The sequence below is a fragment of the Nothobranchius furzeri genome, chromosome 11, assembly GCF_043380555.1.
Source record: "Nothobranchius furzeri strain GRZ-AD chromosome 11, NfurGRZ-RIMD1, whole genome shotgun sequence".
NCBI lineage: Eukaryota > Metazoa > Chordata > Actinopteri > Cyprinodontiformes > Nothobranchiidae > Nothobranchius > Nothobranchius furzeri.
The window spans coordinates 34,887,700-34,906,487 of NC_091751.1; the positions used below are offsets into that span (position 1 = coordinate 34,887,700).

An 18,788-nucleotide genomic window follows, 5' to 3' on the forward strand; every position below is an offset into this window, starting at 1 on the left:
GTCTACAGTCTAGACTACAGGTACAGGTCCAGTCTATAGTCTACAGTCTAGACTACAGGTGCAGGTCCAGTCTATAGTTTACAGTCTAGACTACAGGTGCAGGTCCAGTATATAGTTTACAGTCTAGACTACAGGTGCAGGTCCAGTCTATAGTCTAGACTACAGGTACAGGTCCAGTCTATAGTTTACAGTCTAGACTACAGGTACAGGTCCACGTCCAGTCTACAGTCTAGACGACAGGTACAGGTCCAGTCTATAGTTTACAGTCTAGACTACAGGTGCAGGTCCAGTCTATAGTTTACAGTCTAGACTACTGGTGCAGGTCCAGTCTATAGTTTACAGTCTAGACTACAGGTGCAGGTCCAGTCTACAGTCTAGACTACAGGTACAGGTCCAGTCTATAGTTTACAGTCTAGACTACAGGTACAGGTCCACGTCCAGTCTACAGTCTAGACGACAGGTACAGGTCCACGTCCAGTCTACAGTCTAGACGACAGGTACAGGTCCAGTCTATAGTCTACAGTCTAGACTACAGGTAGTCTACAGTCTAGACTACAGGTACAGGTCCAGTCTATAGTCTACAGTCTAGACTACAGGTACAAGTCCAGTCTACAGTCATGGGTCCAGTCTACAGTTACAGGTCTACCTTAATGGGTTCTTCTAATAAAATGAAAATGGACAGGAGGCTTTTGGGGAAATGCAGTATGTACTATTAATGGTCTTTTTTGCTGGCAGCTGTTAAAATGTAAACAAGGTAGTTTGAGCTGGTCAAAGTGAAGATGGCGTGAACTCGGAGTAAACAAGTCTAAACTCAGATTATAATGGTGACCTGTATCAAGAAAAGAGGCTTTTAGAGGAAAATATTTTAAACATCAAACTTTATAAAATAATCTTTAAATGACAACCTGTGTTATGCCCGCCTTCTCACAGACCCCCACGTGCCTCTTCTCCCCTTTATCCCCACACCACCCACCTTGCAGCCGAACATGAGGGAGATGGTGCTGTTGGTGCAAGCCACCTTGCAGTGGCACAGCATGGGTGAGAAACACTCCCCCTTGTTGGAGCTGGGGGACATCTTGTTGCTGCTGGGGCAATTGGCCGACAGCCGTCTCCTCCGGGAGCGCTGCCGCCCGCCACCCCCTGCGCCTCCCTCTCCTCCTTCGCCTGCACCTCCTGCCTCTCCACCTCCTCCTCCACTGCTGCTGCTGCTGCTCCCTGCTCTCACCATCCGCCCTCATTCCTCGCGTCGCTCCATCGCGGCGGGGAGGAAACGACTCCCAAAGCTCTTCCTTCATTCAGGGAGACCCTCTCCCCCTCCAACCTCCTCCTCCTTCTCCTCAGGCAGAATATATTCTCTCCTCTTAGGCTGTGACTCCTCTCCCTCAATCTCCTGCTTGGTGTCCTCCTCTCAGCCTCTCCTCCTCCCTGCTCTGACTGGTGATGTAGAGTGCTGCTGTGTGTTTGTGTGTGCGCGTGCTGCTCTTCTCTGTGGGGGTGTGATTGGTCGCTTGGGAGGGAGGAGGCGGCGGGGGCGACAGAAGTTGGTCACATGACTCATCGGAAACGAGGAGGGCTGAACGCGAAAGAGAGTGGGGGTGTATCCTCAGGGAAGGTAGAGTGATGTAGGACAGAGGAAGAGGAGGGAACACAGTCAGAAGAAAAGGAGGGATGAGGAGTATAACACAGGAAGAACCAGACCAGGAGATAAGATGGAGAGACAGAAGAGAAGAGGAGGCAGAAAAAGGAGGAGCCTGATGAGTGATGAAACTTCTAAACTACAACTCAAAACAACAAAATTACTGAATTATTTGGTTCCTCCAACACATCAGATTTAAATGATCTTCATTTTTCAGCTCAGCTTAGAACAGAGATTAAATGTGGTTTGTTTCTGTGGATGAGGGCAAATGTTTGGGGTCACGAAGGAAGAGAAACGTCAGTCTCAGTCCAGACGCATCCTACAAACTAAAACAGAAAGGAAAGTGGTCTTCTTCCAGGGTTTTTCCTGGCTCTATTTGAGGCAGAGGTGGTAGTACCATCGTTTTACCATCCTGACCATACGGCAGCACATGCATACTCTGTGCATTCAACTGTCACACTTTTTTAAAGGCCAAATATTTTTTCGTTAAGTGTTCTAATCTAAGCTTCTGTTGATAAAATAGAATATTCCATTTGACAATGTTTCAAGTGAAACATAACTGGTTTGCTGCTAAAAAATATGAAATAAAACAAAAAAATTATCAGGCTGAAATAACAGACTCTTATTATAAAAGGCTCAATAATATGCATTAGATTGGTGTTTAGTTCCCTTTTTCCCATCTGATATTTATAGTAAAAATATTTTTAATTATTTGACCTACATTTCAGTAACATTTTAGGTTTGTATTAATAACACTCATCTTAGTCAAAATAACACATAAATATATCCAGTAAAATATAATGCATTTCATTAACATGCATTTATGGAAATGGTAATAACATTTAATTTCTGCTGCTAACAATGTAATGGTGAAATGACTAATATGTACGGGTTGGCAATAATCCCAGGGTATCTGCAGGTTTAAGGGAGCCAAATTTAAGACTTTTTAAGACCTTTTTTAAGGCCACTTTGTCCAAATTTAAGCTATTTTTAAAATTACATTTAAGCTATAATTTCCAGCTATTGCCTGGATCCGGTGCTAACCACGTCGTGAACGTGGGATTAACCATCCAGTTACCATTAAACTTGCACTTCCCATGGCGCAAGCTCCCACTAGCTTAACCAGCTAATGTGCTCATATAAAAACAGCCCCCTTTTACAACCAACTGCATGTGTACGGTTCCGCTTACGCCAACATCGTACACAAAAAATGCTGAACACTAACTAAAAATTCACGAAAATTTTTATAGAAATAAAATAATCTTGTTTATTGGGTCTTTGGTAATTTAAGACCTTTGGAAACTGGATTTAAGGATTATTTGTCATTTTTAAGGATTTTCAAGGCCTTAAATTTGGAAAAGTAAGTTTAAGACTTTTTAAGACTTTTTAAGGACCCGCGGATACCCTGAATCCAGTTCAAATTATGTTCAAAGATAGAAGCGTTTGTGAATTATATACTACAATTGCTTGCCATAATTCCTGCTCCTGCGTGTGGAGCAGACTTGTAGCAGTAATGTAATGCGTCTCTGCAGCGGTTCTGATCCATAGCGCTGCAGGATGCAGAATAAATAGGATGGTGGCGACTTTTCATCCGCTTGTAGAGTTTAGTCTTTCATAGTTTTACGATCATCATATATTTTTCTGTGCGCCAGTTGATGGTGAGACTGCTACCCGTTAGCTTTAGCATTAGCCAATCTGTGTGTAGCTACACTTTGATCCCAAACTTTGGACTGGTTCTGCCTTTGTGCCTTTGCTGGTTTCTTCATTTTCCTCCACTGCATCCAGATGACCACAGTGTGCGCTACTATTGTTTCTGAATGCTTTTTAATTCCGACCAGACACGGAGACAGAGGTGAAAGAGAAAGGAAGTGCTACTGCAGTTAAAATAACATCAATATAGCTGGGGGCAGAGTGAAATCAGGCTGGGGCGGCACAAAATTAGCTGGAGGCGGCCGCCACGCAAATTTGAATGCAGGAAAAGCCCTGTCTTCTCATGGAGCCCCTAGACCAGTGTTCTCCAACCATGATTCTCCTGGGTAACCACCCTGGCTGTTCCAGAGGTTTATCTGCTCCCATATACTAGCCCCAGCAGGTGATTAACGGGCTTCTGCAGAGCTTGATGACACGCAAAACTGGGGATGTTGCCTTTAAATCGGGTATGGTGGAGAAGAGAAACAATCAAAACATGCTGGATAGTGGCCCTGCAGGTCAAGGGTTAGAAAGCCCTGCCGTAGAAGTTTGACCTCTCATCACCAGGCTTCTTCAGGTTTGATCGTAGGATTAGAACCTGGACTCATGATCGTTGCAGAACAATAAACACAAACTAGGGGCGAAAAGGTGAGTCACTAATGCACCCTTGTACCAGGCGAGTCCTTTGGGTGTTTGTCATTTCCTAGCTTGTTTCGAACTCAGAAATCAGGATTTATAAATATCTTTTGGTCACTAAATGATCTGACGACCAGATTCATTCATTCATCCATCCATCCATCCATCCATTCTCTTCCGCTTATCCGGAGTAGAGTCGCTGGGGCAGCAGCCCAAGTCGAGGGGTCCAGACTTCCATCTCCCTAGCCACTTGGGCCAGCTCTTCCAGGGGAATCCCAAGGCATTCCCATTCCAGGTGAGGGACATAGTCTTTACCATTACGAATATTCTTGGCAGATCCTCTAACATCAGGTTCTGCAGATTGTGATATCAGTGTTTGATCTGGACAACCAGGTTGTTTCACAGACTGGACTGTGACATCACTCTGGTCAGAGATGGCAAACGCTGACTCAGCTACAAATGAGAGTTCTGACAGGAAAAAAAAGTTAATTTACTGAAATGTCTCAACATTTTCGTGACAATCTCATGTAGGATTGTAAAAACAAACATTTAGAAGCAAATTTTCTCTATCAATTAGTCACAGAATTCTTGCACGTCTCAAACCCACGTAGAACCCATCTAGAACCCACGTAGAACCCATCTAGAACCAGTCGATAACTCTGGTTTTGAATCAGAAAGTGAGACAACCTTGGGAGGAGTTAAAAGACCAACAGTGAATAAAAGGATAAATCCTGAAAAAATGGAACATAATTAAACAACACTGAGATTAAACAGCAATAAGAAAAAATTCCAGGTTATCATGATTTGTTTAATATTGCATCATCTGCCTCGTGTGCTCTGACTAGAAAGAAAACCTGTTGGGTTACGTGTTGTACAAACCGAATCACTCTCAGAATATGCTGATTTTCTACTTTACTATTAACCGAGTCACCAACAGTCATCAACTATGTTTATGTATTCAGCAATGCTTTTGTCAAAAGCGACTGGTCACCAACAGTCACCAACAGGTCACCAACCAGTTACCAGCAGTCATCAACTATGTTTATGTATTGAGCAGACGCTTTTGTCCAAAGCGACTAGTCACCAACGGTCACCAACTAGTCACCAACAGTCACCAAATAGTTACAGACTAGTCACCAACAGTCGTCATCAACTATGTTTATGTAGTCAGCAGACGATTTTGTCCAAAGCGACTAGTCACCAACAGTCACCAAATAGTCACCGACTAGTCACCAACAGTTATAGACTAGTCACCAACAGTCATCATCAACTATGTTTATGTATTTAGCAGACGCTAGGGCTGGGGGTAAACGATTATTTTTAATAAACGATTATTCTGACAATTATTTTATCGAATAGTCGACTATTCTAATGACTATTTAGACAATTAATCCAATGATTATTTTTCTATTGCACAGTTAATAAAAACCAAAAAATCTCTAATAAATTCCTCAAAAAAATTGATAAATTGTTACAGTAAGAGAATAAACACTGCAGGCCTTCCGTTTTGTATAACACTGCTTTTATTGTGTTGTGGCTGGTTATGTTCTGGTGACGTGTAGAACTTGGGAGTGCAGGCTGCTGCCTGAGAGGTGGTTGGAGACGGAGTGTCTCCATGCTGCTTTGTTTTGGTCACTTATGTGCGTGAGACGAGTGGTGTTACGACCCTTCCTGGGGAGTTTGGCTCGTGTGCAAAAAGGAAGGGACAATAACAGGATTTAAAAGTTAAAATGATGATCAAGATTATTTACAACAACAACAAAACATAAATCTTTCCATCCACAGGTTGGGAATAATTCTGCCAGTGGGGAATTAAAACAAAAGTACAAATAACTAGGGATGTCCCGCTGGGCAAAGATTACAGGGTTCTGGACCAAAATAAGGATCTCCAAAGGTCCAAACTCTAAACTGGGCGGTTAAACCAAACTCAAGGTAATATTTTAAACTAAACCGAAAACCCACAACACTCTAAATGTAATAAAAGGGAGATCTGCACCACAAAAAAGATTAACTCTAAACCAAAACGTAACAGCTTATCCAAACGCAAGAAGCTGTTAGCAAAAATGCTAACAGTAGCTTTACCAACGTTAAGCTCAAGTTACCAAGTTTAAATAAACCAAAAACACCCAGCAGCAAACAGACCGGCACGGAGGAGAGACTGCTACCACCAAAACAGCTCTCCTATTGTCTGAAAGAAGCTCCTTTATGAAGGGAGAAACGCTCCCAGTGATTTTCTACATCTGCGATAGAGACGGAGCAGCGCATCTGACCCCGGAAGTTGTTGTCCGTTGCCGGGAGACGAAGGTGGGCAAAACAGGAAAGGAATCTAGCAGCGGACGGACATTGTTCCGGTTCTTCGGTATTTGGCGGAGATGTTAGTGAAGGCGGAGAAGAGGGCGAACTAGAGGAAAAACAGGCAGATTCCTCCTCTATTTACAAACTCCTGGGGATGCAACAAGTGGGTGCGGTGCGTCGACTACCGGATCTGACGTCGACAAATTTTTAGAATCGAGCCGTCGACGTCATTGAGGCTTCGCTACAGCCCTAGCAGACGCTTTTGTCCAAAGCCAACAGTCACCAACCATTGTAAAAGGTAAATGGCCTGTATTTGTATAGAGTCTTCTAAGGGTTCTACAACCCCCCAAGGCGCTTCACATCACAATCAGTCACTCACCCATTCACACACTGGTGGTGATGAACTACGATGTAGCCACAGCTGCCCTGGGACACACTGACACAGACCAGTTAACCAACCAACTAGTCCCTGACCAGTCACCAACGGTCCCAGCCCGAGGAGATGTGGTGTGGAGATCACGGAGGTGCTCAAATGTTAAGTTTTCTTGTTATTTTAATGATTGTTGGAACTAGGCTCTTATGAAAATGAGAATTTGTTTCTCAGTGAGATTTTGCCGGTGTAGAAAAAAGGGTCAAATACGTAAAGTCAGTGTAGCACCCATCCAGCTGGATGATGTTTTAGTTTAGTCTCAGAGGGACGTCAGTTGGGTTCCAAGATCAGAACTGAGACCTGCTGGTTCTGAAGCTAAATTAGGTCAAAGCTACAATCATCCCAACAAGGACAGCTGAAGATCAGTCTAACTGCAGAACCGGGCCGGCAGAAGTGACTCTGATCTTTTGAGGGGTGAAGACTCTGCAGTTAGTCTTTTCCTGAAGCCTGGCACTGAGGCGATTTGGGTTGTGTTGGCTCGTGTCTCTGCACATCCACCCACCGTCTGTCGCTGAGCTCCAAGACCAGCTTGAGTCACTCAAGGTGAGCAGCAGATGGGTTGGATGTGAGAAGTGAGGAAAATGCAGCAGCCGTTTAATCACATGAGTCATTTTTAACAAAAACCTCCAAATAATCAACATTAAATTGACTTTTCTTGGTTAGGGATCAATGATCTGATCAGAGAATAAGTGATTAGATCTGATGAGAATGTTTAATTCAGAAGATCTCAGATATAATAGTTAACTCAGATTGTCTTAGAAAAAGAAGCTGGATTATAAAACCCCATCATGAGTCACAGCTGGAACATATGAACCGATCCCAGGTCAGCATCATGGTTATCGTGTTTTTTCTCTACCGGTTGTGCAGCACCAGGCTAAAGGTCAAAGGTGACAGATCATCTGCTGCTGTGGCCCCCAGACTCTGGCCCTCTCTCCCCCTGGGCCTGAGATCAGTGGACTCCTTTAAACTCACCTGTTCAGGCTTTGGTGGGACCTTCATCACCGCCCTCTCCTGGTTCTCCTCTACCTATTCCGCCCTTCCACTGCTTACCTCTTTCTTATTTGTTTACTTCCCTTTCCCACATTTTTATTCTAAAATTTTATGATATTGTAAATAATTTTTTTATCTTTTTGTGTTCTAGTGAAGCTCCTCGTGATTTTTATTGCTATAGAAAATATTGTTTCTTATTCTTCTGCAGCACAGTGGGAGGAAACCATACAGCTGATTCAGCATGGTAGGGGAGAGCTGGTTTGGGCTGGTTCTGACCCAACAGGACCAGGAACTCCTCTAGATACCAAAGTGTCCTTGATCTGAACTGGGTCATGGAACAGAACCATGATCTGAACACAGCAGCCTTTCCTCCATTTAAAACCTGATGAGTACAATAATTATCTGTTGTGATGCATCAAACTGACGCAATATTAATTATGTAACAGCTCCATGTGAGACATGTACTCTACTTACTGTTAGAAGGAAACAATCAGCTGACAAGGTGGCTCCCCCTGCTGGGCATTCCTCAGAAGAACAAAACAAACACCATCGAGCTCCAGAATCAACAACAACAACAACAGATACCTGACTGAAGATGAAACTACATCACATGGATGATTTCCTGAAGCCAGAAGGGCTGACGAGAAAAACGGGAAACCGTGATATTATTTTTACAGCTGAGCATCAAACATGTCTGAGAACAGCTGACAAAACACTTCCACACACCAGCAGCAGGGGGCAGCACTCCTCCAGTAGACTGTTCTACTGAGCTGCTCTCAAGCACTCATGATGACTACAAACACGTTCATGTTCCTAAAAGGTCCATCATCATCTTCAATAGCAGCAGTCTCAGGGAACATATAGTCTCCAACTTCTTCTTCTCCAATTCCATGCTGTAGTTCTTTTTTAAAACACAGACCATACCAAACCAACAAAACCATACAAAACAGTTAGAAACAGACTAGTACACCCAAAAGACAAGATATCAGCTGGACTTAAATGTGGAGTCGTTTACAAAATCCCATGCAAACTCTGCAATAAAACATACATAGGAGAAACCGGACGCCAACTCAACACACGAACAATAGAACATAGAAAGGAGTGCAAGAAAGAAACAAGTCGAAAACACACAAGAGCAGCAAAAGAAGAAGCAGAAAGCACAATAAAGAAGTCAGCCATAACAGATCACTGCACAAGAGAAAACCATGTAATGGACTGGGACAACACAAGGATCATAAACACCGAACAACAGAAATACAAAAGATGGATAAAGGAAGCTATAGAGATAAGGAGACGTGGATGTGGGACCATGAACAGGGACGACAGAGTTTACACGTTGGACCGCGCATGGGACTGCATCGTCAGAGGGGAGAGCGGGCAGCAGAGGGCGACAACGTCCTCTGCTGCCCGCCGATAAACGGAGAAGGAAGTGACGCCACCATCAGCGTCAGCCTGAGGAAGTTTGCAGCCGCAAACGAAACGTAGCGGGAAAACAGGTAAACAGAACTGCTCTGTGTTTTTAAAAAGAACTACAGCATGGAATTAGAGAAACGACACAGCAAGAACACACCTAAGATGTTCTTCTCCGTTTTACTGTTAAACACGTCTGAAGGCTTGACTAAACCATCAAACTTCCTTCTGCATCGCTAATAAAAACAGCTGATCTGAGATCATCCAAAAAGATCAGGCAGAATAATCCCAGATGAGGGTGGGGGTGTGGTTGTAATCCCGTAACTGACAGGCCACGCCCACATAAAAGCAACCAGTTAAGTGTGTGTGTGAGTGTGTGTGTCACTCTGAGGAATCAGGTTAAACTGCATCTTCTCAGCAGCTTTGACCCACAATCCACACAAACACACAACAGCTTCACTTCTTTTATAAATAATGAAGTATTAAAGGAACTGGCCAAACTCTGCATGAAAGTTGTAGAAATTCAGTGTAACTACGCTTTACCATTCATATAAAGATGAACTGGGTTCAGATTGTTAAGGAATTATGTCAAATTATAGAAAATTCTCTCTCCATCCTTACTTTTACAAGAGAAGGAAGAGAAAAAAAGAGCTTGGATCCTGAGTTAGTAAGGAGTAGTATCCCTGTTGTTTATTGTTTTTGTTTGTTTTTCTTGGTTTAACTCACTTTCTGCCTGATGACAACAAACTGACCTGAGATAAGCTGCAGCTCCACAGATTCAGATGGAAAATCTCTTAGAGCCCAGAGAAAGAGGATCGCTATGATCTGCTCTCCATAAAGAAGTCATGAAGTCAATCAAACCGCTGAGCACTTCCGACGCACCCCCCATAGTCAGCTGGAAGCCAACATCACTGTGATGTCACTTCCTGTTCATTCAGACTAAAACAGACTCCAGACCCAGCAGAAGGGTTGGAGAACAAACTTTCAGCGGGGACGTGCTCTCCTGAGGCTGGATGTCCTCTTGTGGGTGCGATGTGTCTCCAAGGGTGGGACGTGTCCACCTGAGGCATAGCCGTGTCCCCCTTAAGCTGGAGTGTGCCCCCTATGGCTGGCTGGGACGTGTCTTCCTGAGGCTGGCTGGGACGTGTCTTCCTGAGGCTGGCTGGGACGTGTCCTCCTGAGGCAGAGACATGTCTCTGTGAGGCTGGATTGTGTTCAAAAAGTCCAGTGCAAGACCAAAAAAATGTCACCAGCAATGAGACGGGGGATCCAACTGGCTGCCCCCAAAGACAGCGGACGGCCCTCGACCCAACCTAAGTGGTTCCGACCGCAGATCCATAACCATCAGACGACACCTGAGATATCCTCAAAGGCCTCTTCTCCTTGGACACCAAAGAACTGACCGAGAGCCCCAAACATGGGGCATCACAAAGTGGAGAAAACTTTTATTCTCTGATGAGAAGAAACTTAACCTTGATGCTTTCCAACATCGGTGGCATGAAGAGCGGATCCCAGCTGAGAGGTTTTCCATGCACCACAGTGTGTGTGTGTGTGTGTGTGTGTGGGGGGGGGGGGGGGGGCGTACTGGGCTGGGTGCTTTTTCCTTTAGTGGAACAATGGAGCTTCAGGAGGTGTCAAACGGCTGCTAAATGTCCAAATGTTGCAGAGGACGTCCCTCAGGACATAGGGCTCTATGTGTGGTCACCACTGGGCTTTCCAACAGGACAAGAAGGAACTTCTTCCAGGAAAATAAAATCACTTTATTGGACTATCCAGCGTGTTCTTCTGATCCAAATTTGATTGAGAAGGACGGCAAGGTGTCCAGGTTCCAGACTGTAGATGTCCTCTGTATGGTCCAAGTGGTGAAAAGGACCAATGTTCCTACTCACCTCATGGAAACGCTTGCATCAAGCGCCGCAACAATCTTTTGAAGTGATGAATATAACGGTAGAGGCACTCGTTAGTGAGTTCACGTTGTGAAAATCGATGTCTGTTTCGGGGGTTTATAGGATTTTTGGGAGGTGTGGTCTTAAACTTTTGATCGAGACTGTATAATGCCTTACTTTATCACTCGGCCCTACTCCCACCCTCTCTCTCCCTGTCGGTGAAACACAGCGAGGATCAGAGAGCAGATCAATTATTCAGTGTGGCATGAAGTGAGCAGTCTGCTGCAGCTGCTGAAGATGCAGGAAAACGTGCAGAGCTCCACCATGAATACGGGGGTGGGGGGGGGAGGCTTCTTTGCTGAAAATACACCAGCAAACTAAAGATATCAGCACCTGACTAGTGACCAAACAGTGTACGAATCAGGTCCCTGAACGCATCATGGCTGAGTGGATTTGCAGGCTCTTGCCAGGCAGGAGAAAACCATAAATACTGGTCCTCATCTAGTCGGGACAAAGACCTCTGGGAAAATCATTCCTGGGACACAAATACCTAGAGCAAACACATCTGGGACACACACACATACCTAGGGAAAACACACCTGGGACACACACACATACCTAGGGCAAACACACCTGGGACACACATACCTAGGACTAACACACCTGTGACACACATACCTTGGGCAAACACACCTGTGACACACATACCTAGGATTAACACACCTGGGACACATACCGAGGGCAAACACACCTGGGACACACATACCTAGGATTAACACACCTGGGACACACATACCTAGGGCAAACACACCTGTGACACACATACCTAGTGTGTCCCAGGTGTGTTTGCAGAGAACGTCTGCAGGTTCCTCCCAGGAACCTGCAGCAGTCAGATCCGTTTCTCTCTTCTCCCCGTCTCACTCGCCCACTCAAGCATAGCTGCAGGTCAAAGGTCGCAGCATCCAGCAATGCAGCGACCACAAAGTTAATTCTCCTCCTCCCTCTGAACTCTCAGCCCACGCCTTCCCAGCATGCTCCCTGTTCCTCCTCCCGTCGGTTTCCTTTAACTCCCAGCAGTCTGCTGGCAGCTGCTGTTAAGCTGGGCGGACACTGTGCGACTTTTTCACTCGTAGCACTCAGCTTCAGCTCAAACTGTATGACTTCCTCGCCGGGCAGATCTCAAGAGTCATGTGCTCACACTGTACGACCCAGTTCTCGCATGCGACCTGACAGCTCACACTGTACGTCTGGTAGCAACACGTCGAACCTAAAATATATGCTAAAAATAGCAGTTTTTACACAACACGTCAGACTTTTTGGTCTTGTTTTACCTGTTGTCCTTCGGGAGTGCTGCAGGAGGACACACAGGGATTTATGGGGGTTGGATGAGGAAAACGAAATAAAGTAAATTTGTGTTTTGTGATCAGTTTAATTTGACATGAACACGACAAACACGCTTTCTTGATAATCCTTGTCACTGTGTGTAAAAACACGTGTAGAAATAAAAACGAACAACGTGTGTTATTAGGGAAATAGCGGGTGAGCGGTGTTGATGCATGATTGCGCATGCGCCATGAGCGGTTCTGGTACTTTTTGGGTCGCAGCCGCTCGCAGCGCCGCTTCAACCCTCACGAGGAACGAGCAAAATATCAAACACTCCGGAAGTCCATGCGAGCTCACGATTGCTGATTGGTAGCTGGTCACGGGGTGTTAATCGCCTCTCGTAACCCCCTGTACACTACACGACGCTTAGCGCAAAACTCGCCCCGATCTTGTGGATTCTCACACGAGTGGAAAATCGGCTCAAAAAAGTGAAAACTTCGCACAGTGTCCGCCTGGCTTTAGACATGCATGAGCACCTCCACCAGAACCATAAAGCTCCCAGTCCAGAACTCAGACCCAAAGAGGTTCGCCGTTTAAACCAGGTGACATCTGAACTCAGGTAACAAGGATGTTTATTCTACCTGATGGAGCATTAACAGAACTCTGGACCTACCCCCTGATGATGGCATCAAAACCAATCTGACGCTGACCTGCAGCTTCAGCATCACATGGTTCTGAATAGGTCCGGGTCGAATAAGAACCTTCAGAATTAATTAATCAGGTTTAAAAACAAGCCGTGTTCAAACTCAAGATCTAAACTTGTTCTTCTTTCCTGCAGATGTTTTTCTAAAATAAAAGTTCCTATTTTTTTAAGCCTTAATAAAGAATCTGAGTTATAAATAATTCCAAGGATTTATAGATCCTGATCCGTTCACGAGGCTGGGGATGAAAACACGCGTGGTTTTAAGCAGAGGAAACCCAAAACCACCTGCTGAAACAACAGGTCATGTGACCTGGGTCAGCTGTTAGAGCAGGAAGACCTGGGGTCAAAGGTCTGTGGGACAAACTTAAACTAAAACAACCAACGAATTATTTAAATAAGCTACAACATTTTTCTAAACACAAACTCACATCAAGTATTTTATATATTTAACAAACACAAAGCTAAAGTTTAAAGCATAAAATAGAAGTTTTACATCAACATGAAATAACTAAATATTAATAAAATAACACAAATCCTTTAAAGGTGTTGGCCAGACTCAGCATTAAAATTGTAGAAATGCAGAATAACTACACTTTACCATCTACATAAATATAACTGGGTTTAGTTGTTATTTTAAGGACTATTGTCAAAAATCATTACAGAAATCAAAATCCTCTCCACCAGACAGTGAAGAGCTGTGCTCCTCATATGTCACTCCAACAAGTAAAGCACGCTAACCCTAACACACACACACGCACGCACTCACACACACGCGCACACACGCACACGCACACACGCGCACACACGCACACACACCCACACACCAAGTCGACCTGGAAGATTTATTCTGGTAAGCAATTGGTTAAATATTTTCTGGAGTTATATGAACATACACACGCAGCGGTAAAACTGGCAGCACATTATTTATTTATCCGTAGATTATTGAATTATATTGGGACAGATGATGTGCGTGTGTGTTCCGGAGAATGAGTGTTGTGAAGGGGTTCTTATTCTCAGACTAGGGTTGTCACGATACTGAAATTTCAAACTCGATTCGATACTGGGGAAAAAAACTCGATACTCGATTTCAATACTATTTTAAAACACCAATTTATTGAACAAGTTTATTCAAAAAATAACATTTCTCAATTTATATTGCAAAAATTAAATGTTAAGAATTAAGTGTGTAAAGTGCTTAAACCTTTCAAGTATCAGCATTCTTTAAAACGTGCATACAAAAACTGGCGAAAGTTAACACTTTAAAGAGCAAGTAACGTCTAAATTAACTTTTTTTTGCTGATGAACTGTATAAATGAGTGTCTAATAGTGTTTTAAATGTGTGTATTCATTATTTTAGCATTTTGGTGCATTTTCTTTAAAAATTAATTTTTCAGCCTAAAAACCACAGTAATGCGCCACCTTCAGCTTAAAACACAGAATTTGACACATTTTGAATAAATTTTAGCCAATGGCTAAAGAGTAAGATACTACGTAAACCAGTAGAGTACTACGTAGCAGCTCTTGTGCCAAAGTTATAAAGCAACGAGAGTCTCGGCCACGCCCTGTGGCGAGTTGGGAGTTGGATTTGCAAGCGAGTGTAGGACGGTTAGCGGTAGTTCAGCATTAGCATATATCATTAGCATATTCTAGTCTTTAGCATAGCTTTTAGTGTTATACATACTTATTTAGTGTTAGCTTGGCTGTTAGATATTGTAGTTTAGTTAGTGTTTAGCTGTTAGTTTTATTAGGAAAGTAATTCAGGTTTAGTGTTCCATATCGTGTTAGTATGGTTAAAAGGTGTAGTGTAGTTGGTTGTGGTGGCTCTGTGGGGTTGCACTCCTTTCCACTGGACTTAGAAATTAGGCGCCAGTGGTTGCGCGCAATCGGTGTACTGGAAAACAGTCAGCTCCCGCCTGGTGCTGTAGTCTGCAACCAGCATTTTACCCGCGATTCCTTCGCCAACATGATGGAGTTTGAACTGGGTTATTCTGCACGTCTCCTTTTGAAGAGGGAGGCCGTGCCCACCGTGGCTCTTCCACGAATTAGATGCAGCCCACCGACTCTGCTCCCCCACCATGGCGGGCTCCAGTCTGAGGTGAGTAAGCTAAATAAAAGTTAACATCTTCTAAAGACAATTTCCTACCTAAATGCAAAGTTTGAGAGACGTGGTTCACTCCATTTAGCTAATATCAGCCTGCACTGCCTTCGGGCTAATTTGTCAAGTTCACAAAATGTGGAACGGGATGTAAGGTTAGAATCAGCGGCGAATCGGAACATTTCTCAAAGCCCTGGCCGACAAAAAAGGTCCACTTGACTATTTCTGTCAGGCTCGGAGAAAATTCGGGTTGTTTTTGTGTCAGTCGGTAATTCAGCAACAGTGGCTCTAACGCAGCACTAGTTGACAGACATCATTACAGCGTGAAATCCAGCTTTACACCAAAGCCTAACCCGGTTCTGTGAGGAATTCTGTTCAGGAGGTCGCATTTCAGGTTCTTCACATCATATGTGACTGACTTTGACGTTATAATAACGATCACACACTAGGAATGTTATAAAGCGCCTATATATATATATATATATATATATATATATATATATTGGACAGTTTCTTTTGTATATTATATGACTTTATAAACTCCAACAACAATGTGCTTCTATTTTTTGTTTCAGGCTAAATCTACCCAAGACGTTGGCTGTCAGACTGATTTAGTAATCTGCAAAAATGCACTTGTCCAGGCTCATGTAAAGCCTTATCGACGTAGCAAAGGTGAATTATTTTTAATAATCTTCTATGTAAACATTTTATTATTACCTTCTAGTTTTAATTTGTTTTACAGATTATTGTTACACGTGATTTTATGCTATTTTAAACATTTATAAATGTGCTGCTTCTTTGTATTTTACATAGCCACACAGTTTAGAGCTCCCAGCCGCAGTGTGTCTTGTGACACAGGTACCGTGACGGAAATTCATCTTCCACAAAGTCCCAGAGCTGCGTCCACACCCCTGAAAAGACCACGATATGAGGTGTCTGTTGTTGATCCCAGCTTCCACCTCAATGACAGTGCAAGCTCAGTGAACTGTTCAAGGTAAAAAAAAATTATAACATTTTAGAATTTTTTAGTTATGACCATATATATAAATGTATGTGTTCTATACAGCTCTTTCACTGAGGTCCATCCACAAAAGGACAAGAAGTACATTGTTCATGAGAAACAGTTGCTGGGGCTGTTCAGAAGGTGTCCCGTTTGTACCGGTCGTTGTGTTGTGAACACGACAACAGTCGGCACACTGCTCCGTGTGACACAACGGTGTTCATGCTGTGAGCACTACAATGAATGGTCCAGTCAGCCCATGGTGAACAGCATCCCAGCAGGAAACCTCCAGCTCTGTGCTGCTGTCCTTTTCACAGGCTCATCATTTAGCCAGATTTCTAAGGTATAGGCCAAAACTGTTTAGGTTAGTTTTGATAAGGTCTGTGCGTCTCTCATTTCATGTCGTAACTTTTCATATTTTAGTTCCTGGGTGCCTTCAATGTGCAGGGACTGTCCAAGCAGTCATTCTGTCGGCATCAGGCAAAGCTCTTAATTCCAACAGTGAGCTGGCAGTGGCAGCTAGAGCAAGCTGATATCATCCAGGAGGCTACTGAATCTGGACCTGTGACTCTTGGTGGTGACATGCGAGCTGATTCACCTGGTGAATACGTTTAAATTTATTTATTTTATTCCTTTGCTATCAAATGTAAATTAAGTAATAACTTGCATTTCTTGAAGGACACTCAGCCAAATATGGCAGCTACACCATGATGGATCTCAAAAGAAACAAAGTTATTGATATCCAACTTGTACAGGTACAACATTACCTGATGATTCCAAAACATTTAATGGTTAATTATTCACAGATCAATGGAGAATTATGTTTATTTTCAGAGCAATGAAGTTGGGAATAGTGTGCGAATGGAGAAGGAGGGATTTGTGAGAAGTCTGAGCACACTTTTGGAGAGGGGGGTCGATGTGCAGCAAGTCGTGACTGACCGCCACACAGGAGTGCAGAAGTATTTGAGGGAGGAAAAAAAGGAAATCAGTCACTACTTTGACCCCTGGCACATGGGAAAAGGTAATCTTTGGGGATGTATATAGTGAATATTACAGGATTTTTTTTTCTATTTTAAATGTGGGTCTATTTGGCTCTCCAGGAATTGGTAAGAAAATCGAAGAGCTGGGGAAGAGAAAGATGACCCAGGATGTGAGACTGTGGAAGCAAAGTGTGGTGAACCACCTCTACTGGTCAGCATCCAGTTCCTCCTCAGGACAGGAGGCAGTTGCAAAGTGGACTTCAGTTGCCAACCACATCCAAAATGTGCACAGCCATGACAACGCCCTGTTCCCTAGCTGTCTGCATGCACCTCTGGATGGAGAACAGGCAAGACAGTGGCTCAAACCAAGTAAGTGTAGCATGTACTCATTACAGCTGAGCCTTTACTGTTTGGTTTATTTACATTTAAAACACGTCACCCCACAACAGAATATTTGTCTTCACCTCCTTCAACATGGAGAAATATTTTTTGAGCATGTGAGTAACAGACATCACATGTGGCTGCTAAGGTCACACACCACCATTTGGCCAACAGCAATTAATTACTAAGAATAAAATGCTGTGCAGAAATTTAAACACACGAGTGCGCCACACAACTCATGGTTTTAGGCAGAACAGCCATAATTGACATAATATGTACTAAAATGCCGTAAGTAATGACCACACCTGTCTACAGCACTATTAGTCACTCTTTCATACATTTGTCATCTAAAAATGTCAGCTATGGGTAACTTTTTCTCAATGGAAATAATAGCAACATTCTAAAGTTGATCAAATTGTAATTTTGGTAATTAAAATTTTCTACGTAGGCACAGCATCATGTGAGAAGCTCACTGCCATTCTGTTAGCTCCACGGTTTGTGAAGGACGTAGAGAAGATAAGCCCTCAGTACCACACATCCACCTTGGAGGCTTTCCACAGTCTCATCATCAGATTTACTCCAAAAAGTCAAGTCTTCTCCTTCAAAGGAATGCTGTCTAGGTAATGAATACAACAAATGTTCAAATTAATGCCTCTAATTGTTCAAATTTTAGCATGAAATGTAGAATTTTGCCTCAAATCTACATGGTTTGTTTATTTGATTATTTCAGATTACAAATTGCTGCAATGCACTATAATGAAAATGCAGCACGCTCACATGCAGCAACAGGTGAGCTGAGATATGCTGTAGTGTACCCAAAGTACAAACGTGGAGACTACACAGTGAGAGCCCTGAAGACCAATCCAACCTCATGTATGTCATATATTGTATGATAAAACCAAAATGATGGTCATGGAGAGCTATTGTAATACTGAAAACCCTTTTCCAGTATATGTGCACAAGCTTATGGACCTGCTGTTCGACTCTGTGGTGGTGGATCCTCTCCCATATCAGGAGTACTCGGACAAAATTCCGGTTCCAGAACCGCTCTGTGCCCAGTTCCAAAGACCAGATAAACGGGATGCTGTGAGCAGGCACAGGTCCAGGTTTTAAAGTGCACGTCAGGTGAGCTACACAGGAGATTGTAATTATTAGTTAGTACTCTACTCTGTGTGGTTTCTCCTTTTCTCCTCCTCAGCCAGGCTGCACACCACTGTACGACAGAGGAGTTACCTGACGTCATTATGGATCTTTATGCTCATCCACTCGTGACTCATGCTGTCCACCTCCCAGATGTCTATTGATCTCTACAACCTTTCTGCTCTGTGGCTCCC

The 18,788-nt window shown here is 43.5% G+C and overlaps 2 protein-coding genes across 19 annotated transcripts in view; one reads left to right on the forward strand and one right to left on the reverse strand.

Annotated features, from left to right (window-relative positions):
• The window catches only part of dlg1b (discs large MAGUK scaffold protein 1b), a 123,639-nt gene that overhangs the window by 66,529 nt on the left and 38,322 nt on the right, over positions 1 to 18,788 (reverse strand). For 3 of the 18 annotated variants that reach the window (XM_054743727.2, XM_070541514.1, XM_015956438.3), the window contains exon 1: positions 974 to 2,054. The exons of the other annotated variants lie outside the window; for them this stretch is intronic. In XM_054743727.2, coding sequence (XP_054599702.2) covers positions 974 to 1,228 — 255 coding nt within the window. In that variant the 5' untranslated portion in view covers positions 1,229 to 2,054. Of the gene's footprint in view, positions 1 to 973; positions 2,055 to 18,788 lie in introns of those variants that run through there. 18 annotated transcript variants of the gene reach the window in all.
• LOC139061679 (uncharacterized) lies at positions 15,012 to 18,567 on the forward strand. Its single transcript, XM_070541517.1, has 11 exons — positions 15,012 to 15,093; positions 15,669 to 15,765; positions 15,907 to 16,087; positions 16,160 to 16,436; positions 16,517 to 16,694; positions 16,772 to 16,848; positions 16,928 to 17,114; positions 17,194 to 17,442; positions 17,903 to 18,074; positions 18,185 to 18,327; positions 18,404 to 18,567. The coding sequence occupies exons 4-11, from the start codon at positions 16,353 to 16,355 to the stop codon at positions 18,565 to 18,567; spliced, it is 1,254 nt and encodes a 417-aa protein (XP_070397618.1). The 5' UTR covers positions 15,012 to 15,093; positions 15,669 to 15,765; positions 15,907 to 16,087; positions 16,160 to 16,352.